Here is a 25,124-nt window from a genome sequence, read left to right as displayed (position 1 = left end):
CATCTGGTAAACTCTCATGAATCGTATTGGGAAATCGTGATCACCCTTTGGGAATTTACGGTGTTGGGTTCTCCTTGCCGAAATCATCGGCTACATATTGGAGGGGTTTGAGAGCTTGACTGTTAATGGGAGCCGTGTGCCTCTGTCTTGAAAATGAATTCAAGACTTGTTTTGTTTAATTGTTACTCACACTTATTGGAATTCCCCATCATTCTACCAAGGGGACTTCAATAAAAGTAAAATCACCACAAAGCCTGGAATTTTATGGTTGTGATGGTTGGCACGATTTACATTTGAGTCTTGGTTTGTTAGTAGTGTTTTATTAAGATTTATTTGTATATTAGTATTAAAAAGAAGATCCTAATGGGATTAATTAGTATCTACATTTTTATTCAGAGCATAAAATAGAAATGGCTTTGAAAGAAAACTACAACCACACGGAAAAAACTCTTCAAACGTCCTTCAAAAGAGAATGGAGGCAGGCATCGTTTCGTACATAACATTTATTTAATATAAAAGAAAATGGTTGCAATATTAACAGATATAAACAGGAGTCATCACTGAAAAACGACAGTATCCAACATGGCAGCGAGGCACTGAACGATGTTAGATGTCATCAACACGTCTACGTGCTCCTCCAAGTGCCTTTTTGGATCCTGCAGGAGATGGAAAGGGAGAGAAGGAAACATTCATTTGATTTCTTACTAAAAACTCGGAGGCGACGAGTCACATTCTACGTCATGCAATGAAATGTCATTCACAAATTAGTTGAGAGATTGCTTTCAAATTAGACTACTGCACACGTGTTGTCCTAATATGCACTACTCACAAAAGTTAGGCTTTCGAGTGACATTTCAGAATTTCAAAACCGTTGTACAGGTTTGTTCGAAATTTAGGGACCATTACGACCCGAATCAAATCAACATGCACCTCAGAAGTCCATTTGATATCGGAGCGACATAATAACTAGATGCAAATGGTTTATGAAGAAGTGTAAATGTTACCTGTTTTCCAACATTCTTGATGGCCAGCTGTTCTGGTGTCATTTTGTCCTCTTCTTCCACAGCCTGAGATGGAAACGCAACAGTGACAAGAACTCGCTTAGCGATGCGTCCATTCTCAGTGTGTGTGTGTGTTGGTGTTAAAAATAGTGACATTTCTATTTTGCTTTGAAACGATGGAAGATAATATCGATTTTGTTTTGCAGGGTATTTTGCAATCAGTGCTATTTAGTTGGTATTGTAAAAATCGCAGACAAAAGGATTGCTACCTTGTTGTAGTTCTTAGCGAGCTCCAGCATTTCCTTGACGATGGTCTCATTGAGTTTGCAGTGCTCGCTGTAATCCTGCAGGGTGAGACCTTCCATCCAACTCTTCTTATGCAAGTTGAGGAGCATCTACAGGAAAGTCAGTCATGATTCTCATGTTCGTAGCAGACCACTAATACGGTGAAACCTCACTTAATTGTATTGTTCTTGGCCCCATTAAATGCAGTTTTTTTTTTTTATACTTTACCATATTCCTCCATAAATTACATTTTTTAATACAATTCTGAAGGCTGATTTCAAAGTTGCATGCCAAAGTAGTACAGTATTGTCCAGCTGAGCAATACTCAGCTCTACTTGAAAAAATAAATAAATGCAGCATAATTCCATCCATCCATTTCAGAAAATAAAGTAGAGAGGATTGAAAAATGTTGTTCTTGGCTTTTCTCACCCAACTCCAGTAATAGTAGCTCCCATTGCAGATTTGTACAACTTATTACCAGTGGGACCGGAACATATACCAGCAATAATAGGACCTTCACAAAGAAAGACGAGTGAGTCTTACCTTCTGCTCCAACTCATTTTTCCTGTAATTAATGGTGATTGAGTAGTAATGTCTGTTCAGTCCGTGAATCAGAGCCTAAGATTTGGGAAAACCTGCCATTAATAAGTATACTGCACAAACCGAAATTACAAATATCAATATTTTAAAATGAAAGAAAAATAAGCTAAACTCAGGAATACAAATCCTGCAGAAAGTGTTGACTCATTTACTAGTATCAATTCTGATCAAATCAATCACACCCATTACATCATTAGGTTTTATTAGAACAAAAATACTGCAATAAATTAATTTGATCGTATGTGTCTCATTACCTGGATTGAGGGTTTGTTGAGATGACCCAAATTGGATGTAGTTTGTCTTGGCTCATGACCCAACACCATCATATTGGCATTGATCAGTCTGAAGGCATCAATGACAACCTGTAGCGGAAACGACGTGAGGGGAATCGATTTTATAATGACTCACTACTGTTGCATAAAGCTCCTAAAACGCATGCCCACCTTTCCTTTGACACTTTGGATGGGATCGACCACCACAGCTACCGCTCGCTCCGACAACGCCTCAAAGCTCTGCTGCGTGTTGATGTCCACCCCGGACAACCAGCAACCAAAACCAGGATGGCTGTGATACCAACCCACAACCATCTCGGGCCTGGTGAACAGTTAGCGGTTAATGTGTGTCGATAAATCAAAACAGTTTGTGAACTTACGCTTATCATGCTGAACCAGACCGTGTGATCGAAAGCAAATAATACTTTTATCGCTCCTGCACAATCTTATTAAACTGATGAATGCCTGCTCGCCTGATGCTTACAAAGAAATACAAAATTTGCAAAGATGTTGCATAATTATCAAACAACAGCAACTTAAAGCAACAAGGAGCAGAAAGACTTGTGGATTTTTACTATCCATGAACTCAGGAGGTTTGCCATATACAACAATACTGGACTCAAGAGGCAGACCGACCTGCTGATTCTTTAGTACTACATAGAAACACTGAAAAAGGGAGTATCCTTAGGCATTGCCAGTGTACAATGTTTTACCTGCCCGTCTGCTTCAACATGTCCAACATCTTAGCTTGGAAGACAGGGTCCACTGCCTCAACACTCACACCCTGTGAAGCAACACATCATTTGACACATTAACATAAAATAGAACTTACAAAGTGAATATTTATTCAATATCCCACTACTGCTCTGATCATTATGAATGAAAATGTGTGCTTAAATGGCTTGACGACACACAATTTTGAACAATTAATAGTGTGATAAATGATCTTCATAGTTAGGACAAAGTGGACCTAAAACTGGAAATCATGATATTGAAAGGTCAAACAGATTGCCAAAACCTAGCTTCTTCCATTTCTTGTACTTCCAGCTTCTTGTTTTTGTACTTTCCAGCAGTTGGGTGCCATGTGGCACTAGGCTGCCTCTCAATGGTCAGTCTTGGTACAACGACAGATTTGGTTATCTCATTCACAATATTGTCCCACACTATATGGAGCACCAATTCTGACAGTCAGCTCGCCGCATATGATATGACCACCATACCTGTCATTGGCATTAAGATCTCCGACTATTTACACTTTATAATGGTGAGAATTTGACCAAGAAACAATAAACTCCATTTCCATGATTTATTTTGTTTATAAATTGGAACAAATTGGACATCCGAGGTAGTTATTACAATCCTTGATTGAAATTAAAAAAAATAATAATAAAATAAAACATACCGTTCCAGACTGGGGCATGGCAAACACATCAATCACCCGCACTGTGTAGTCGTCAACAAATTCTCCCAGCATCAATCCCATGACTTCCATTGGTACACCCGCACGCCCATGCTTTAACATCTAACAAGGGAAGACAATTGAGGTTACGCACAAGTATACAATATTGTAATACATTCAGCATTATGAGCATGGACACAGAATGAATAAAACTCATAGGTCAAGGTTCTTCTGGAATTGGACTGTACCTTGAGCAGTGCCAATGATGAAATATAGACTTGCTCTGCTGTGTCCACAGCTGGTGCATCTGTTGGGGGACCCTGAGCATGCAAAGGAGATGTGGAAGTAATTAAATAATTAGTTTTGAGGAACCTACAATTATGTCTTAATGACAATTTAGATAGTGTTACCTGGCCAAGACCTGGCATTCCACCACCAAGCCTCAAGAGACGGTCCATGTCAGAATCTGTCGACAATGACACAAGTTATTTTGCTTGAGTTTTTACATGATTTGAAGGAATCACCAAAAAAACATACAAAAAAAAACTCATGGGAAAAACAACATGAGGTAAAGCGGTAATGTAAACGAGTGGCACATTTATTAATCAACAACTCATCAATTATCAACTTAATGTAAACATATTTTTGATAATGGTGAGTTGTGACCCAAATGAGGATGAGAGGTTCATAAAATGAATGCTGGATAATATTTGTTGGATTTCTGTAGTCGATTTTCTTCTTTCTTTGAGTTGAATCAGAATAAAACATCACACATCTGTTTTTACTTTGAATAACAATAGTCAAGATTTTGACCCATTACATTCAGTCATTGAACACGTCTGTAAAGTGAACTCCTACTTTGAAAACTCTTGAGATTGGCTGACCGCTATCATTACATAGCATTAAATTATTGATGTATGGACAACCACGCGTTGTACTTGCAATCAAAACCTTGAGGTATTAATACAGTTTTGTAAAACACGAAAATATATTCCATTAGATCGCTCTCCCATTAAAGAAACAAGATAATGCTCCAAACGAGGCCAGCGTTCTGTTAGCATGATCATGACGCTAGCCTATTGCAAAAGGAAAATTGCAATGAATTGTTTCAGATGATGCCATCATGCCGAATGGCACATATAACCATACAGACGACTGTATATTTGGCCTAGATATACTTACCTTTTTGTTTTCTAGCGTTTAGAGGTTGTTTTAATAAGCGATCGTGAATCGGCCTAACCGGCTACCATGAATCAGCCAGAATGGTGTTTAACATTGAATCACTTCCGTCGCATAATGACGTCGACATTCGCTTTAAGTGTAATTACAAAAGAAATACACACGAGGTCGCTAAAACCACATTTACTGAGAGTGCAATAAGTCCGTAACGTGCAAGAACCGATGGCGTGTGTTCATCCATTTTATATACAGTGGTCCTGCAGGGCTGGGGGAAGGGTATTCCCAACTGGCAGAATAATAAATGACGCATAAACTCTGCTAATATCCTCTCATAATAATAATTATAAATCAGGGTCATTCCAGAATGTCCCATTTGGGAAATTTAAAATAATCCATGTGGTAAATACACTTTATATACATTCAAAATGTTGCTGTAAAAGTGGTCAAATCTAAATAGCTTTTGATTTCCCCTGATATGTAATCCCTGGCCCTACTCGTTCCTATCCAAATAATGTTGAAATTCCCTTTTTTTTTTGTCGGACATGTTTACGTTCTCTTAATGAATGAACAATGCAACTCCTGTGGAGTTGCAAGAATGCTGTAAAACTTGAGTTTGATTGAATTATAATTAATTTAGTTGTTGAAATTGTGAACTGTAAGAAATGAGAGACTTTATTTTGTAATGGTTTGAATGTGTCTAGAAAGGGGCATGTAAATATTTAAACGATCTCCTAATTTGGCAAGGTTAGTGTGAACAGTGAGGAATTTGGGGAATGCAAGGAATTTGTGGATTGTGGACAACAGGTCCTAAAGAGTTCTGAATGAACCGAATATTTGGAATTTGGAACACCTGCTTCATTTAATGGATGTTTCCAGCAATACTGTGGAAATTAAGGATTTGGGGAATGTGATTTTTTTTTTAAAACTCATTTGAAGTTTGAATGTATTTTAATTGATTGAGTCGAAGAAGCACAGCCTCGCCAGGGAAGTTTCTGGATTTGAATCTTGGTTTTGGTCATATGTGCAATTTGGCTTTTCGGGTCATCACGTATCGTGTATAGGTTTTCTCCGAATCCCCCTTTACAAACAGGGCTTCAACTGTATGTCTTTCGAGTCCTTGAGTGATTCCTTGGGTTAAAAGCATTACTCTACCCCAGAGGAGTCACAAACCCCAAACAGACCACACACCCAGAGAGCTTGTTCTATACGCTTTTTCCTTTTGTTCTTGCCTCAGAGTTACAAGTCCCACAATCTACCCAGCACTGCCACTTCCCCGCTAAAAAGTCCTCCCAGACAGGTCTGCTGGCAAGCTGAGCTTTTGACTGGGACCTACATTCCTCACTTACGCTGCAGATGATGAAAGAGAAGAACTACTCCGCATTCCTCAGTCCCTCCCTCTCTCCCTCCCCACACCCAAGGGACCTCCTGCTACCTCAACACTCAGCCGACTTGCCGGGATGAGCTCCCCTTACGTACAATTTATCACTTTCAATGACCATTTGAGCTTCACTATGGGCTAGCAGACTTTAAATCGTTGGATTATTTATGTTGTCTCCGACCCGTTGTTGGATGTGTCCTTACTGCATATAGTGGAAAGAAACCCTACTAGGCCCAAATAGTCAGCACCAAAAGTTAACTTGTAGAACTTGCCACTAAAATTACACTCTCATCCTAGTAGTTAGTACAGAATGTACTAGTACATCGACTTTAAATTGGTTATCAAGGAAATTGAAAAAACAAAATGATGATTTGAGTAGTTGCTGGATAGCTTTTTAATATTAGTACTAATTATCACTCATAAAAAGACTGGGGCACACTCGTCAAACAATTCTGCCTACTTGGAAATCTGTTTTCTCTCTACTGGTACCACATTTAGCCCTCCAAGTATGCATTTTTTGTAATCTATTGTATAGGCCCGAGTAACACATCTTCCTCGACCTTACTGAAATGCCTACTAGTAATTTTGCCTTACCGATAACATGTATTGACAACTAGTATGACACAATTGTCTTCAGAAATATCTTACAGCGGTAGAGGGTATATTAGTTTGCCCTTGTCATTCTACGAAGGATCAGATTTTTTTTTTTGCTTTGTTTTACTTAATCTGGTTTTGATGTTGGCTAATGTTCCCTGAATGTGGGTTGCTTGTTGCTTCTTGAAATTGAATTGATCTCTGTAAAACATCCTTTCACTCTGAATTGGACAGGTGTGGGCGAATGGCAATACATTGATCAGGGTCAAGACAATGCAGGAAACAAGCAAAGTGTTTGCTGAATCATTATTGCTGACTGGGTTACCTCATTCAATTCGGCTCTGGACACGATTGGTTGACAGTTTGCCATTTATTCAGTTCAAAACCTATTCATGTCATTACTCAGCAGGGAAGTCATGTCACAAGCTTTTTGTTGAAGATACCAAATTAGGCAGAGGGATTGACCTAATGGACATAGTGCCGATTGAAGTCGGCACAATGGAGAGAGAGAGGCATGACATTGATGTCTTTTATGTGTAAAAGATGTGTATGGAAACCACATGGGGACTTCTTCGGTCACTAAGTGAACATTTGTAATCCATTACATAAACACGGAATCTTCTACACAAAGACTGCTGCAGCCGATTATTTGATTTGGAAAGAGTGCCGCTTTCGAGGAACACGAGAGGCTTGTAACATGACACCAGCATGAAGCCGTCATCCCACCAGCCAGCAGGGAGAAGGGCGAGAAATGTGATGCTTTCAAAAGCTTCCCTACACGCAGCAGATTATTTGGGTTGACTTTTCAATATACGCATGTAACGACACAAAGAGATAATAAAAAACATTTTCGCCATCTTAACGGCCTTCTGAGGGAAGTCAATTACAATGTGACCCGCAACAACATTTACTGCTAATTACTGATAGATTGAAAATTGTTGTATGGATGATCACTCATATTTTTGTGAATATATATATATTTTTTATAAACATAAGGGACAACATTAAAGGAGCATTCTTGTTGGTGTGAAAAGGATGACACAGTTGTTGCTTTATTTCCACAAGCGCTGACAGAATGCACACTCATTCAGAAGCTGCTATCGACCACAGCTCACACCCAGTCACCCAACACATTGCACTAAGCGCTTAAACCAATGGGACTCATACCCTTTCATTTGCAATGTGTGATCATTTTGCTACAATGCAAAGTATGTAAAGATGTAAAGATGACACAATCACAATGTAAATATGACACAATAACTGAAAAATACAGCCAGTAACGTCAAAATCACTAGCAATAAAAGCGAGTACGTCTAAGTCAAAGCATAACATGTCAAAATTGGGCCCTAATTAGCAATTTTCCTTCCCTGTTATGTGACTCAAAAGATCAATCGATCGATGGAAAGAGCGAGTTATGATTTTTTATTTGCATGCGTTGTGTGACCTCTAATCCAGGTGGTCGCGGGCATGCTGGAGCCTATCCCAACCATCATCGGGCAGCTGGCGGGGGACACCCTGAACTGGTTGCTAGCCAATTGTAGGGCACACAAAGACAAACAACATACGGCATTTTGGAGTGGCCTACCAAGCATGTTTTTGGGATGTGGGTGGAAACCAGAGTTCCCGTGCAGGCACGGGGAGAACATGCAAACTCCACACAGGGAGGGCCGGAGGTAGAACCGAACCTCTGTTCAACTCCTATCAGTGAGGCGGACGTGATAACCAGTGCGACACCGTGCCGCCCAGTCCAGCCCAGGCCAGTGCCTGCCTATATTTCATTACATCCTGATTCTCTGACATGTAGTGTTTGGGATGGGGGGAAGGGTAGGAAGAGGAAGTGTGTGCGGTAAAGGGCGCGTGTGTACGTGCGTGTGTGTGTAGTGTGTGTGTGTGTGTGTAGTGTGTTCGTGCGTGCTTGTGTTCGTGGTTGCGTGTGTCTGAGTGTGTGGTTGTGGGAGGTGGGGGTGAAGAATGCTTGGTATGTGCGGACGACACCAACACGGAAGGTGGCGAGTGTTTCGCACACCGACAAATGCCACCCTAAAATCATCTTCACTTCGCTTTTTAATAACCCCAGGACGCCCACTCGTGAACACGCGACATACCACGCTGTTAAACGTCAAATGTCGGTATTTTACGAGAAGACAAAATAGTTGGGTTGATGCTAAACACCCCCCCAGACGCGAATGTTGGTTTGGTCCGTAGTAGGTGGGACTGGCGAGCGGTCTGCACCAGGACGTCGTAGATCAATGAACCGAACCGGAGGCTCGCTCGATACGCTGGCGTACAACAAACTGAGCTAACTGGATAAATGTGTCACTATCAAAGCAAAAGAGAGGGCACACACGCTTTGTTCAACTTAACCAACCCGATCAGTATGCCGATGTTTTAACCAGACGGGTTATTTTCGATACTTACTCATCACCTCCGACCATTGCATTGGTTCTGCGATTTTTTTTAAATTTGGTTTTTGTAAAGAGGGGAGATCTTTACAAAACATCGAATATCTCTAACCTGCAGGATGATTTTTGCTAACACAGGCAACCCACTGAAAGCTGCCACTCGCAAGCAGGTAGGCCATTGTGTTTTGCTTTCTACTTCTGCTGTCACTTTTCAAATAAACCCGAGCCCGAAATGACATTGGGAAGCCCTTCCCCGGTGTGTTTGCTTTGCAGTAATCCAACTAAACAACCTTCGACATCAAGTAAATAAAAATTATAGAAGGGACTAGTCGGGATATGAATGAAACCATCTGCGAGAGGCTTTAACTGTTGTGTCCATATAACCTTGTTTGGCCAGCCACACTGCTTAACATGCACCATGGTTATTGTAGTCCTCTTTTCCTGTCTCCATGCATTTGCCCACTGAATTCGGAGTGGGGGAGATTTCATGTCAATTTGCACCCTTCATTTTGACCTCTCAGGTGGACAAAAAAAAAGGGGAATCGGAAGGCTTCTTGGCTTCCAGTCATGCCTTCTGATTGAGATGGAAGATTGATGCAGGGTGCAGGAGATTTTATGGCCTCCTGTGGTTGAAATATGAGCACAGCCGAGGCATTGGAGTGAATTATTCCAGCACATTGATATCCACCTTTAAGATTCTATCCATATCACTCCATCAAATGATGGTCATTTGATTCAGTCAAGGTGAGTCAGTGTGGGAGTCCCCCCCCCCCCCCCCCCCCCCGCTTCCACCCTCCCTCTTCTGACAGTGTCTCATTGTAGCTCTCTTTGACGCTCCCCAAAAAATACTCTAGTAGTACAGTAATTGCATACCAATATAGATGTTCCTCCCACAGTGTAGCATTCTGTAAAAGTTTGAACATTCATCCATCATTGGGGAAGAAATTCTGTGTTTGGGTTTGGCATGACTGTGGTGGTATCCATAGCCGTGGGTCTTGGAGTGGATTGTCCTTTGGTTGCGGACAGATGGCACAATGGTGCCGTGCTTTTGTGTTTGAACTGATCTGGGCTGGCTGGGAGCTATTTTAAAGGATGAGTAAGGGGAAGGAAATGCTTTACAGAGCAGTTATGTGATGATTTGGCTCACAAGAATGAAAAAAAAGGGGCAAGGGGCAAAATACATTCATCTACTGCAGGGGTGTGATGGTTTCACACATTTTTTTGCAGCAGGCCACAACAGTTAAAGTTTTTGGAGGGCTATGATGTCTTGTGAAAGCATTTAAATAATGTCACCATGCACAACAAAAGGGCTGTAACTAAGGATTATTTTAGTCATCGATTAGCCTGTCGGACAGAAAAACACGTTTTAATTGCCACCTCTTTATTCAAAAATAGAACATTGTTTCAAATTCACTTGTAGAATATGGAAATGAATATGTTGGGAAAATAGAGTTAGGGTCGAATCCCTACTTTCTAAAGTAAAAGCAAATATTTATTGATTAATATTAAGATAATCAGTCTGCTTTCATGCAGGATGACAGATCAGAGAATATTTACTGTCGACAAGCTAAACTTTTGAGGATTCTTTCCGATTTTAAATCAAAAAGTACATTTTAAAAACCTAAACGATTAATCGATTGTGAAAAAAATCATATACAATTTAATAATCAATCAGTTATTGATTAAGTGATTAATTGCTGCAGCGATGCAACAAATGGAAGACAACTCGTTTTGAAATCAGACGTCATTTGAAACATTGCCTAAGGTTCTCATTTGCAATGCCGGCCAGGCTACAGACGATAGAGTTCAATAAATATTTACGAAATATCAAACTCGGGTATTTTTTGAGCAGAATGTGTGCCACCTTTTGCCAACAACTATGTTGATCTGAGGAAAAAAAGCTTCATTTTGCTAGCCCATAGCCTTGTTCATTTACAAAAGGCTCTTCGCCGCCATCTTGTGGCATTTGTTCTGTGTAGGTGTCAATTAAGAGCAGATTTCATTGCAGGTTGAATAGCATGGCTTCATATTTTTAATACTAATACCTACTTAAGTATATTTCTAATTTCATATGTACCTGTGCCTGAACAGCGAAGCGTGGAGCATCTCGATCAGTGAAATGCACAAGTGGTGCTGTCCTTGGCAACAGCTGCTCAAATATCGCCATGCTGGTGGCGATCCACAAGGGATAGACATTCACCTAAGGCTTTAAGGGAGTGGCGGGAGTATGACACTTCTGGTATCAAAGGGATAATAACCATCAAGGGGTTTGAGGCAGGGGTGTCTAAAGTCGGTTCTCATGGGCCACTCTCCTGCATGTCTCCATGTCCCACCTGACTCAAAAGCTGGACGTGCTTGCTTTAAGGGTTGTAGCTTCTTCTCTGCTCTGTGAAGAATTCACTTTTGAGATATGACTTGCCTTTGTACCCTAATGTGCCATGACACAGTGGTTGTTTCTGTATCCCGGGTTGTATTTTAGTTTTTTCGTCATAATTATATTGTTGACTTTTTTTTTTACAATGCATAATAGAGGGAACAACGTACGTATGTAGGGGATATTCAAATACGGTACATTCGAACAGCACTGCGTACGAGTGGATACCAGAATAGGGAGTGATTTTGAACACAGCCCATGTTTTTATAGCGACTTACTGTAAATGTCGAACTTCATCGGTATTTCAAACCACAATGTTTTCTTCAGCTCGTACAAAAAAATGCCAAAACGTTCTAGAGACGATGAAACCCTGTTAAGATTGATGAAAAATATGCGGCATTAATGTGGAATGTGTGCACAATCTGATCCTTCTTTTTTATGTTTCCGTGTTTTTTTTTTTACCCCTGACAGAATTGAGCTCCTTGTGATAACAGTTGACCAGAGTTTAAATTTGATTACGTGGCTCCCGTAACATTTTAAACGATAACAGTGACCCTCCTGTTTGCAGTCGTACCCCATGACTCCGTCCAGTCCCAGCAGCAGCAGCAACAGCAGCAGCACGGGCCTGGAGCAGCTCAGTAAGACCAATCTGTACATCCGAGGCCTCCCTCCTGCCACCACTGACCTGGATCTGGTCAAACTCTGTCACCAGTGAGTGCATGAATATCTTATGCATGTGTGTTCACTACGTTTACATTGGCCACAGCAAGCCTCGTTTGGCTGATATTTAGTGTGGCGTGGAATTTTGGCTATCAAGTGTTGTTCGGTTTTCTCACGGTCGGTTTACCACAGATGCCACGATCTTTCCTCTCAGCCCGTCACATTCTGATGGGGTCCCCCCCCCCATGTTTCTCACATTCTGTCAAGGCTTGAAATATGGAAACGGGTCATCTCTGAAGCACGTTTGTGACCCGATCATACTCTTGTCAATCTCTCCTGCCGGGTGCGGCTGCACAGTTGGCGTCAGCTTGGGAGCTACTACTGCTCAACATATTTTGTTTAATATTCATTTTCTTGCAGCAAATTATGCAAAGGAAGAGCCCATTTCTTGACATAGTGCACAATGCTCATGCTTACTTCAGGGCTGTGACTGCCTTAGCAAGTTTTTTTTGCCAGGTGATAAATTTGATAATCACAGCCTGCCAATTCATCCATTGTCTCTAAATAAGCAAAGTATTGATATCGAAAGTGTCACAGGATACTCGATCCACTGGGCCGCCATCCATGTGGCTATTTAACGGCGTAGATGCCATAATTAGCCGAGTTTTTGTCTCCTCTCGTTCCCCGCAAGCATATGGAGTGAGGCATTCATCCATGTAACCAGCAGCAGCTGTTTGTGTCCTTTTGGCTTGTTTTGTTCACGCTCCCAATGTTGTTTGCCAGCACAAAGCAGAAATGAAAGCGCTTTTTCATAGCAACAAGGTCTGAATGGTGATGTCAGCTCGCCGCCATTCCGTTTGTTTGCGCGCTTGTGTCAAAAAGCAGCATGCAATTTGTTTCACGGGTCAGGTTAAGGTTTGTGACCAAATGAAGTACAATCGTTACATTCACTTTCTTTCTCGCTAATTAGTGGTCAATTGTCTACTCTGTTGGAAACAAATAGGTCTGGTCTTTGGAAAATTCTCCTGCCAAGAATTACAAAGGCTTTTAATCTGACACTGATTTTATACAAGGCGTAGCAAGCAAACTGATGATAATTAAACGGAGATGATAATTGCCGTTTATTTCCGACTAACTGCATGCCGTGTGTGCAGGTATGGCAAGATTCAGTCGGCAAAGGCGATCCTGGACAAGACAACCAATAAATGTAAAGGTCAGTAAAAGACTCTTAAACACCTGACTTGTAATTTTGTCGTGACACTGGTCATTTTTTACATTTCATTGTAACATATAGAGCAATGGGACAACGACAAAGAGAGTGAAAACAATCAATTGAAACATAAAGTAAAGTACAGAAGCAGAACAGGTAGTCAGTCAAAAGGTAAAGAATAAAAACGGAGAGTGAGGAGGCTTGCCTAACATCAAGAAGATGATGTCAACAGAAAAGACTTGATCCCCTCTGAGGCTCAGCTTAGTCCTCAACACTTCCAGTAGTATCTGGTCTGCGGACCTGAGGCACCGTGCGGGTGCGTAGGGGTGGAGGAGCTCAGAGTGATAATCTGAGGGCGAGGCCATTTAACAATTTGAAAAGAAATAGAAGTGTCTAAGAATACACTCTAAAATGTATTGGGAGCCAGAGGAGGGAGGCCAGAATTGGGGTAATGTGCTCCCTCTTACGAGCTCCAGTTGAGAAGCAAACAGCAGCATTTCGGGTTTAGTGGAGATGCCGAGGATCTATGATAAAGAGCTTTATGTGGTGCTTTTCCACATCTTGTGGCATCTATGGAGGACAAACATGAAATCGATGCACACAATTTGGTTTTGCCACATAAAATATCGGTTCTTAAATTTGACATCTATGATTTAGTGATTAAGATACCACACAGAAACTCATCTTCGTTTATTATGACTCTCTGTAATATGCAACCCCCTGGTGGCCAAGACGCGCACACCGCAATGTGTGCAATGTCCATGGGCGTTGAATTATGATATGATGCACAATTTGTTTGCACTGTTTTGTAATCCGCTGTAATTCAAGCAGCCACTGTACTTGGCCAATAAAGATGATTATGAATCTGCTTTTCATCTATTGGCTGTTCATGTAAACATAGTACTGCTCTGCCAACTACAGGTTATGGCTTTGTGGACTTTGACAGCCCAGCGGCTGCTTTGAAAGCCGTGCACGCTCTGAAAACCAGCGGCATTCAAGCCCAGATGGCCAAGGTGAGGAGTTGTGTGATATTATGTGTGTGTGTGTGTGTGTGTGTGTGAGATTGTGTGATTGTGCGTGCACGCGCACGCATCCGCATGTTGCATTGCGTTTCCACAAGGTTGTCAGTTCTTCCTCTCTGAAAATGTGTGCTGTGCACTACTGAATGACATGAGACTGGTCACATGACCTCAGCTGACAAGCTGTTCTTCCCGTGACCTCATTTACTTTCACTGTATAACCAGATGTCATGTCTCCCTCTGCCAAGTAACCTGTCAGTTAAGTCGCATACCAGACCACCAGCTTGCACATGGACACACACACACACACACACACACACACACACACACACACACACACACACACACACACACACACGGACACGGACACACACACGGACACACACACTACGCTGGTGGTACAACTTTCATGTTATACCAACTCCCAAATGCTGTGAGCATCAATGAAATATTCAGTTTACATCTATTCATTCTCCCTGAGTCTGTTTATTTTCTCTCTTATTCCGTTATTTATTCCAACCTTGTCAGTATCATTTATTCACAAGTAGCTAAACTCCTGTTTGTGAAATGACAAGAAAGGCGTAATTAACCGTACTGGCATTATTATTGCGAAAGATTCACAGTCTCATGCGTAGTTGTCACATCTGCATGGTAGCAAGGAAAACGGCATAATTAACTGTGAGTCATCCTCGGTTCTCTTTCTGTCTTTTCTCACCATTTCTTTCTGCCACTTCTGCAGCCCAGACCGGTGCTTGAATCGGCAGATAAGAGTTAATTAGTGAGGAGTCGCTCTCTAAAGACTTGAACGTAGCAGAGCTGATGGGAACAAACAGTGCAGTTTGTGCGTCGCCGTGGCTTGGATACGCAGCTCTCCTGATGTTTCTCGGGGAGACCGACGGGGCACTGAGCTGCTGCAGTGCAGATGGATGTGTCTTTGAGTGAATGGTCATGTGAGGTGCTTGTTACAGTGTTTCACCAGATGTCTCGTGCTTAAGCATACTGTCGAAAGATGAATCGGAGTGAATAGCACAGGATACACTCCGGACCCTTGTGTGATAGGTCAAAAAAATCTGGGAGCATATGTGGTCAGACAGAAAAAGATTTTTTTCCACTAGTTGTATCCCTCTCACCTGTATTAAATACTTATTGAAACACACTTTTCAAAGGCCGTCTATTGAACATTTCCTAGTGGCTAGCCTAAGGCTAACATACAATAGGAAACACCTGAGATGGGCTAATACAAATTAGCATTGATGTGATTGTAATAACTGTTACTTAACACACACAAATACAACAAAAGAAAAATAATGATTGTGTATTCAAACCATATTCATGTACATATTTCTTTTCCTACTCTGTGCTAATAGCTATTACTGTGCTATTACTTTTTGCTGTTAATTACTCTGCATGTCTTCGTGCAGAACCCAGTGCTGCCCGGTATGTTGTGCCACAATGTGGTATGTACTACCCTGAAATCGAGCAATACTAAATTCAGATTTGGATATATTCTGTAAAAAAAAAAGAAGAAGCAAAAATACAGTACATATATATATATATATGTATACACAGTACATAGTTATATATAGTGAGTTTACCGCACAACAGTGTTATTGTTTTATTTTGGCTGTATTTTTTATCTCAGTACTTAAATATTGACTACGCTTCCTCTTCTTTCCCTTCTTGTCTGCAAGCAGCAACAGGAGCAAGATCCCACAAATCTATATATTTCCAACCTGCCTCTGTCTGTGGATGAGAAAGAGCTGGAGAACATACTGCAGCCTTTCGGCCAAGTCGTTTCCACACGTATCCTCCGTGACTACGGTGGCAACAGCCGGGGCGTGGGCTTTGCCAGGTCAGTCATAGAAGAGCCAATAGAATAGTACAGTTGGAAAATGGACTTTTATCTGGTTGTGGTTTTGTTTTGATAGGAAGGAGTACTCATTTTCAAAGTTGGGAATTTTCCATGGGAATCAGCAAATTCTATTTATGGGCATTCACAGGAATAAACATCTAATTTATAAGATTTCTGCTTAGCTCTATATATTGTTGGAAAAAAGTAATCTAGCATATACCTGACTAAAATATTCACACAGATATTCCTGTATGTATTTATATGTGCACATTAACTTTAATTTTATTACTTCATCGTATGACATTTTCAAGTCACCTGCTGTTGCTTGGTTAATTTTGATGCGATCTTTGGATATGCCATTGCTCCAGGGGATGGCCAGGGGTGACCATAGCCACCCTGGAAAATGTACTGACCATTCTATTGGCCACCGTATCATTTCAAACCAGGTGTTTGTTTCCAGTAAATATACCCTTACACTTTGACTTATGTGTTACACAAATAAAAAAGATAATTAGTTGCGGAACTCAAAATATTAACTGTACTGTTATGAGTCTCTGCATATGAGATCATGAATCAAATTAAACATGATTGATATTGATTGACATATTTTATTCTGAACTAAGCCAGATGATGTATGCAGCACAGTTGTGTGGTCTTATATTGCATTTTTGTTCAACATTGATGGATTCTGTAATTGCAACGTAATAGTGGCGGTGTTAGGGGTGGATTAAGTTGGGTAAGTCCCTGGCACTAAATTCTTCGCCCACCGTTATATAATTCTTTTTTTTTTTTTTTTTTCATGTGAATTTGACAATGATCATAATGTTGTCATGTAATTGAACATTTTGTTCCACCACCGTGTGCTAGTGTCTGTTTTTTTTTTTTATTGTTGTTGCCCCCCTCTCCTCTCCCACCAGGATGGACACCACGGAGCAGTGCAACGCTGTGATCTCACACTTCAACGGGAAATTTATCAAGATCGCCTCCGGAGCGCTGGGTATGAAAGCCAGTCCCCTTTGTGGAGGCGGTGATGAAAATGGCTCTTCTTAACCATATTCCCCTCCTTTTTCCCTCAGCTCCCTCTCAGCCCTTGTTGTGTAAGTTTGCAGATAGTCAAAGGAAGAAACACGCTCACGGTGGATTTGTTCCCAATGGACAGACAGGCGATCTCAGACTAGTATGTATCAGCTTTTATGTTTTCTGAACATAAAATAAAAAGTAGATATCAGCAGGTAGACAGTTTTTGGTGACATATTATTTGGGTCAAATTTGATCTGTTCAGACACAACAATAAGAATATTTAGTGTCGCTGCTTAACTCTGAAATTTGATGGATTTTAATAGTGACGCAAATACACCAAATGTTCTAATGCTAAGTTATTGGACAGAAAATACAAAATCAATGTTCTGTCCTACAAGATCAGATTTGACCTTTTAGTCTAGTCGTGTGCTTTCAGACGTTCTTGCAAATCTTGCAAATTGCCTTTCTTTTCTGCCACATTTGCATACGATGAAATACTTCGATCCAAAAGCTGATATTCATTCCATAATGTGAAATTCCTCTTTGTAGGGCGCTATGACTCTTACCTATGATCCCTCCTCAGCAGCTATGCAGAATGGGTAAGTCACATCATATGGTTGTATGTGAGGAGTTTTTCCCCATCCAAGAGCTTTATTTTGAGACGCTCTCTGTTCCCCAGGTACTATCCATCTCCATATCCAGTGACCAACAGGATAATGACCGTGCAGCCAGCAATGTCCCCCTACATGTCTCCCGTCTCTGCTTACCAGGTATTACCAACTATAAACTAGCTCAGGGGACATTATTGAATATAGTTCATCCATCCTCACTCTTCTTCTATACAGTATTTGGAATTCTAGATGAGGGTGGTTCTTTTTTCTTCCCCAAGATGTTTTTCATTGGTTGAATATTATCCTTATTTCACTTAATTTGATATTTTGCCCCTCCTCCCAGGCACGCCTCATAAAAGCTCCTAAATTATGTAGTCAGAAGGACCATTTTCTCCAAGGACACATGACTTTTAATCATATACAACTCCCTGTCTTTACCATAATTCTTGGGCAAAGCTGAGAGTGGCTTGACTCCAAAGAAAATGTTGGCTAGGTCTTATGGTGCTGTCCTCCTTTGCTCTTTGAGCGTTATATTGAGCATCTGCTAATTTTAGCTCTACAATTTGAAATGAAACATTTCAATTTGTAGTGGGTAAAGATAGATTGACAATATCGTCGTTGGAACATTAGAGAACTGTGAACCTTCCAGCCCCTTCCACGACAGTTCAAAATGAACTGTTAAAACACACGTGAATGTGAGCACAAGTTTTGAAGTATTCTGCAGTGCCTCTTCTCACTCTCAAGAAGTGTCAGGCTATCCTCAAACTTCAATTTGAGAGAAAAAAAAAAGGCTGTTTTTCGTCCCTCCCAGTTGAAGTTTGCTATAAAAGTGAGACCTAAACAAAAGAGAATTAAACATTGTCAAATATTTAAATGTTCAACCAGATTCTTTCATTTGATCTAACAATTGGGCTAAAGAAAATTGTCTTCATTTTATTTTGAACAAAAGTAGACATTCTTAAATGCCAGTTAAAAATCTGCTTCCAACAAAGTGGCAGAATCATGCCATTTTTATGTTAATGGTTGTCTGTATCTGAATGTAACTATTAAAAATAACGTCAAACTTACTTTAAAAATCAAGTCATAAATAATGTAATAATAACGGAAGTTACTTTTATAAGCTAACCACGGCAATATTGTTTAGATAGACAGTAGTATTGATGTTCAGATGGATTTGTCTCCTTTTTGTCTCTGACTGTGCCTGTCCTGTCTTTCCAAAGGTCCAAAGTCACTCCTGGGTGGCACATCAGCCGTACATCATGCAGCACCCGGTAAGACAACATGCATTTATGTGCTTGTGTGTGTGCAGGAAGTGGGTGTGTGTCCCGGCTTCAGCTAGAAGACACTCACTCATTACTTCAATTCAGCCTGTTCTGCTGACACCGTTAAAGCACCAACTTCCCCTAAACACAGAAGGACTTGCATGGAAGCATTTTTTTACCACTTATGTTTTTTTTTCCCACAGCTGTATATTTAGGGAGGTAAAATGTCATTTAGTAGTGAAAACAATATGAGTAAAAAGACAAAGTTGTATGACTACTAGTACTACATGCAATTTAGCTGTTCCACAAGTGCCTGTAATTGTCTTGCTACCATGGAAAGAAGTGTACCAGTCGATGGATCTGGATAAATACTCCAAAGCCTTTCTACTGGCTTACATTGATCAAAAAAAGTAAAACACATCTATTTACATGTTACAAGTGCGCATGTGAGAATGAGAGAGAAATAGAACAAGTAGGAAGACTGCGAAGGCCTCCAGCAGCCTTCCCTCTCTCTGGATCCAGCAGGAAATGCCTGAAGCATCAACCGTCTTGTGACTCTTTGACTCGTCCAACAGATGGTTTCCAATGGAACGAGTGTCTCTGCAGATCTGCCCCTCCCGCGACTCTTTACTGGGAAATGCACAATTCCCTAAAGACGGTGTAATGGAAAGCTGTTTGAGGATTTATTTCATATCTTTAATCTCTCTCTTATTATGCCCCCCCCCAACTGTAACATGTTTCATATGACCAGGAGTTGCATTCATATTTCCTGGCTTCACCTTTATGCACCGATTGTACGTGATACTGTTAATGTTCGGAAAAACATCTCCAGCCTTTGTTTCATGCTCTATTCACGTTCTATACATGAGTTGATTTCATTGGAGGAACTCTGTCATGTGATCTGCTGTGAAAGCCAGCTGCTCTCTGTCTCTTGCAGGCCCCAGTGATGTCTCCCTCTGTGGATCCATCCATGTCACTGCACCCCTCTACTATGATTACTCAGCAAATGGGTCAGCTGTCCCTAGGAAACACTGGAGCAGTGAGTACAATTCTGGACTGATATGGCAAAAAAGTACTCACACCGTACAGATAATGATAACAAATACTCAAGTACAATATGGATGCATGAAAATGTGTACAGTAAAGATACTTCATAGCACTAATTGTGTACGTAATGTTGTTTCACAGTATATCGCAGCCAACCCGGGGGTGCAAGGTGCTTACATGCCGCAGTATCCTCCTCTGCCAGCAGCAGCGGTAGGTTGACTCCACATTCTGTACATCATCTTAAATCATCATTTTTGTCACTCACCAAAACAATCACATTTGTAATTTACTGTAAAGTAGAACTGCACTGCATTTATCGTTAAAAAATGATATACATCCATGAAAATGTTCAGCCAAACCATATAATTGCATCAAACTTAACGCTAACGAAGAAAGTGAAAGGCTATCAAAGTGAGTCTACATTACTCGTAGGCAAACTGTAAATCCTCTCTGTTCGATCGGGACTATTACTGGAGCTTAGTTGAGCACCTCTTCGTCCTCGTGCATCCAGTTGTGCTTAGTGCCGCCTGGCACATTGTGGCTCAACAGTGTACTACACTGAAATTGCGTCACTCTCTTACCTGCTCAAATTACTTTGTAGGAAAGCGGCACGCCACAACAAGTGGATTCTTCCAACAACTCGTCTCCTTACAGTCAACTCAGCAAGTAACCACAGGTACTCATCCTGACTCATCTTTTTTGGTATTTAATATTTTGGGTTTTTTTCACCTGGAACTGATTTTTACCAAAACAAAAGCTATATTAAAACGTGCTACTTTTATTATTATCAGTGTAAATGTAACTACACTATTATATACAGGGCATTAGGGCTGAGCCCAGCCACTCATTTGAAATTTATGAGTGATGCCTATAGATACCACAAGATGGCGCCAAACGAATTTTATTTTTTAATTGTGGTACAGAAGGTTCCAGTGAGATTGACAAAGAATCAAGCGAACATTTTTGGATGTGTACGTGAGTGTGTATTGGTGTATGTGCAGTTGCTTCCATAAATTGTGTGGACCAGATTTTGGGACTGTCATGGCTATTTTTGTCAACTTTGAGTGCGCGCACATCATGGAGAGAAGGTGAAAGACGTAACAGCCAGCATTGTGGACAACATGGGCTTTGTACTGGCATAGCTGCTTCAGAGCACATCGTTGTCATGGCTTGGAAAGCCCCGCAATGACCTAGTGGGATATATTCCAGCCACTGAAGGCTTTCAGATCATAGAGCTGCTTCAAACTCTGTACAGTAGTCAGGAGGTAGAGGAAAAATAAAAATAAAACACACATTAAGTCATTACAACCTAAAATAAATGACATTCAAACGCCCCCCCCAAAAAAATGAGAATTTTTGCAGATTTTTCTCGTATTGTAAAACAGTTGAATGCTCTGCCTATAATCCACATCTTTATTGTGTGAGTGTTTGAGACCAAAGAGGGTCATTTCATTTGTTAACTGTTACTTTTGGTTGATTGATCCGAATTTAATCCTGCAAAATATCGAAATACCATCAGCCTATACAAAAAAAAAAAATATATATATATATATATATATATATATATATATATATATATATATATATATATATATATATATATATATATATATATATTTTTTTTTTTTTGGAAGGCACCTTTTCCGAGAATATATATATATATATATATATATATATATATTGGTCGGGTGCTAATGTGTAGGCATAAAGTGCTTAATGAAGTAGCTTCCATTTGTAAATAGCATTTGGCTGACTTTTTTTTTTTAATCATTCAAATTTGGCACGGTTATTAACAACACTCTTGTGTGTGGTGTGTCAAATTTAACAGCCTTTTATCTTTATTATAAAAGGAATGTCCTTGCACATATTTGTTATTTTGATGACTGTCGGGTTATGACGAAACAAGATGTTTTTCATTATTCATGCTAGAATACAGTACCCTCACATTGAATTGCCCTCAAGTCGCATTCCCACAAATTGTAAGGGAACTTTACAACCCTACACCAGAGGGGTCATTTTCAAACATGCTTCTTTATTTTGTTTGTATTTTTAGGCTCAGCGATCACTCAGCGAGCAAGAGGGTCGGTGGGAGTTCTAACAGCCAGCCCTCTCTGATTGGACCAGACACAGGACCTTTTTTGCACAGCCCTTATGCTTGTGTTGGAAAACGAGGACAGTGAAAATGCACTCAAGCAGTTGGCTAATCACAAAAAAAAAAAAAGATTTATTTTGATAAGAAACAACATGCTCTTCAAGATTTTCTCTTTTTTCAAGAAGGATTCTCAAATTCCAGAGGACACCTCCCCACCCTTGCCCTGCCCTACCCTGCCCTGCCCCCTGCTCCATTATCCACAGTATGATGTGATTTTACATGCATGAGATTGCAATGTTGCCCTCCCCTTTTAGGTTTTTATGATGTTATAGTTACTTCTCCCCTGCAAAACCTTGTTTGCACTGACTTTTAAAGTATAAAAAAAAAAAAGCCCACAATGGGTTTCACAATTGTCATAGAATCACGTGCTTCAAAGAGGTGACCATGTCATAAATTTATTCTCGGAAAAGGTGCCTTCCTTACCACCATCTTCCAACATTACTCATTGAACTTGATCAGGTATCATATTTCCATTTGATTGATCCCACACGGCAAGTTTGTCGCTATCCAGTCTTCTGGTAGCAATAATGAGAGTTCCACTGCAATACTGAGGGGAGGAAAGAAAAAAAAAAAAGAAAGAATAGTGACTAACTCAAACAGCATAATTCTTATATTTCTCCTCTTTGCTTTTTTATTAGCTATCGAAATGACATCAAGCAAGAGATGTGTGTTTTTTTTGTTGAAAATGACAGAATTGGCATCTTTTGTGATGTGATTTTTTTTTTTTTGTTTGTTTATTTTTTTTTTTTGTGTGTGTGTTTAATTTCCTCTCATGGTCAGTTTGACCGGTGATATCTACCTCATGGTTCTGAGTCTGCCGGTGTGGTTGGGTTTGCAGGTAAAGCCCTTTTTTTTGCACCAGAGTGGATGAAGCAGAACAAAAGCCACGCTCAGGAGCTGGCCAACTCGGACTTCAAGCGTTACGTCTCCTCCCACTTTCAGCAGTTTCTCTTCCATGCTTTTGAGACATTTTCCACTTTGCCTCATCGTTACGTATTGGTCATTGCTTATTGATTGCATGTTTTTTTTTTTTTTTCTTTCTAAAGGTTAGTTTAGTGCTCCATATAGAGTATAGGTGTCAAACTCATCTGGCTGCCACTTGCATTTTTATTTTTATTTTATAACGCCCACTAAAAGCTAACAAATTGTCTTGTTTCTTACTGAATTAATTTGTTCCATTCCTTTTTTTGTGCGGAAACTCCCTCGAGTGCTTTTTTCCCTCTCTTAACTGATATTCCGAGCATTAAAAAAAACAAATCCCTTCTTACTACAGGGTTTCTCAAAAATCAATATGCACTGAAAGACATTTAAAAGGTTAGACAAGGTCAAATTAAGTTAACCTGTGAAGGTTCTAAACCATTTTAAGTTCATTTGAAAATAATAGCTACTTTATTCTGTACTGTATTTGGTTTTCATGACTTGATTTTTTAAATTCATTTTGTTGTTATAATTATTTATAGCAATGTCAGGTGGAGGAATTTTTATGATATTATGATGTGAATATATTTCACAGTCATAACATCCCTCAAAAGGAAAACATAACTATGATGTGGCCCATGATGAAAATGAGTTTGACACCACAGATTGAGTCAATTAGTTCAGTTTCCCTCCGCAAGTACTTTTCGGCAAATGAATGCGGGCTTCACGCATTTCTTGGCTAAAAGTATCCGCCTTTGTCGATGCAATGCCTCTCAGCCCCTGAAAGTTGGTCTCTTTTTAAAGTCACTAGAGGTCAAACCAGTGCTGTAAGGCTCTCTAAAAGTTTTACAATCTCAGAATTGTTGTTGATGGAGAAACAAAAAAAAAAAGTGAATGGCACATAATGGGTTGCTTTTTGAGGCAGCGTTTGATTCTAAACCGCAATTAGAAGTCACGAGTAGTAATGCTTGATGGCTGGTGCTAGATTGGTTGTTTTGTTTTGATATAAATTGGTGGCCAAATGAGAAATTAAGTGTATTGTTTGCTTTGCTTTTCTCCTCAAGTATAAAGATGAACTCTGATATATGAAAGAAAACGTCATAGCTAAGAAGGTCAGGCAGTACTTTGATGGACACATAATCGGGAAATACTTTCGTAAATAAGCTTCTACTGCAGGTGATTTCACATTGTGAACGTTTATTCCTCTGGGATGGGGGGGGGGGGGGGGGGTAAAGGTAGGGGGGAACAATCTTGTACATTTGATCCTCATCGTTTGCCCTGTCACCCACAAACAATAATCATCTCCTTGCCTTCTCTGAAAACATTTGAAACCGTTCTAAATAAAAGAATTCTCTTTCTCTGACGAGGTTCAAGTCTGTTTGATGATGATGGATGCCTGACAGTGACAACTTCCTGTATTATCTGACCTTGTACGCCAAACTCGGTTTTATTTACTTTTAGAAATGACGCTATTACTGTGTTCTATTTTATTGAATGACCTGAGTGTCATCAGCATTTTAGCAACAGTGCTACACAGAGACTGGAAGAGTCACGGAAAGACATAGAAGTGACCTTTATGACTAGCAACCATGATGTGAAACACTGAACATATTTAAAACACACATTTGAGCGTCAACTTGAAATTTTCCATCCTCTGCAATAATTCGGTGACACACATGAGCTTCCAGAAGAGGACGCTGTACACTCCCAGACTGAAACTATATAGGAAGCTTTCATACTAGTGACTGTTTGATCTTGAGGGCAATCTAAACTCAGTCGGACAGGTGACAAGTGTGTTGCACTATTTGGGGCACACAGCCTCAGTAGATTTATAACTCTTAGGCCGGATCTCCTGAGTTAAGCTCGGACTTAGGCGCAGCTGATCCCTG

General features: G+C 40.3%; 2 protein-coding genes across 2 annotated transcripts; one reads left to right on the top strand and one right to left on the bottom strand.

The window, feature by feature from the left end:
* Window positions 1–485: 485 nt before the first annotated feature.
* On the bottom strand, window positions 486–4,894 carry psmd14 (proteasome 26S subunit, non-ATPase 14). The gene is made up of 11 exons (XM_085908494.1): window positions 4,740–4,894; window positions 3,968–4,023; window positions 3,806–3,877; window positions 3,561–3,680; window positions 2,872–2,942; window positions 2,330–2,480; window positions 2,141–2,248; window positions 1,830–1,904; window positions 1,271–1,396; window positions 1,005–1,067; window positions 486–656 (listed from the first exon to the last, which is right to left on the bottom strand). The coding sequence occupies exons 2-11, from the start codon at window positions 4,013–4,015 to the stop codon at window positions 558–560; spliced, it is 933 nt and encodes a 310-aa protein (XP_085764620.1). The 5' UTR covers window positions 4,016–4,023; window positions 4,740–4,894; the 3' UTR covers window positions 486–557.
* Window positions 4,895–8,958: 4,064 nt separating this feature from the next.
* On the top strand, window positions 8,959–23,376 carry LOC147059130 (RNA-binding motif, single-stranded-interacting protein 1-like). Its single transcript, XM_085908080.1, has 14 exons — window positions 8,959–9,280; window positions 12,053–12,195; window positions 13,299–13,357; window positions 14,276–14,367; window positions 16,068–16,225; window positions 17,143–17,222; window positions 17,302–17,402; window positions 17,795–17,844; window positions 17,925–18,015; window positions 19,077–19,127; window positions 20,056–20,157; window positions 20,307–20,375; window positions 20,767–20,841; window positions 22,219–23,376. The coding sequence occupies exons 1-13, from the start codon at window positions 9,230–9,232 to the stop codon at window positions 20,833–20,835; spliced, it is 1,116 nt and encodes a 371-aa protein (XP_085764206.1). The 5' UTR covers window positions 8,959–9,229; the 3' UTR covers window positions 20,836–20,841; window positions 22,219–23,376.
* The last annotated feature ends 1,748 nt before the right edge of the window (window positions 23,377–25,124 follow it).

Source organism: Syngnathus leptorhynchus, chromosome 3, assembly GCF_054491065.1.
Source record: "Syngnathus leptorhynchus isolate UIUO chromosome 3, UIUO_Slep, whole genome shotgun sequence".
Classification (NCBI taxonomy): domain Eukaryota; kingdom Metazoa; phylum Chordata; class Actinopteri; order Syngnathiformes; family Syngnathidae; genus Syngnathus; species Syngnathus leptorhynchus.
This window is presented reverse-complemented; position numbering and strand designations above follow the sequence as displayed.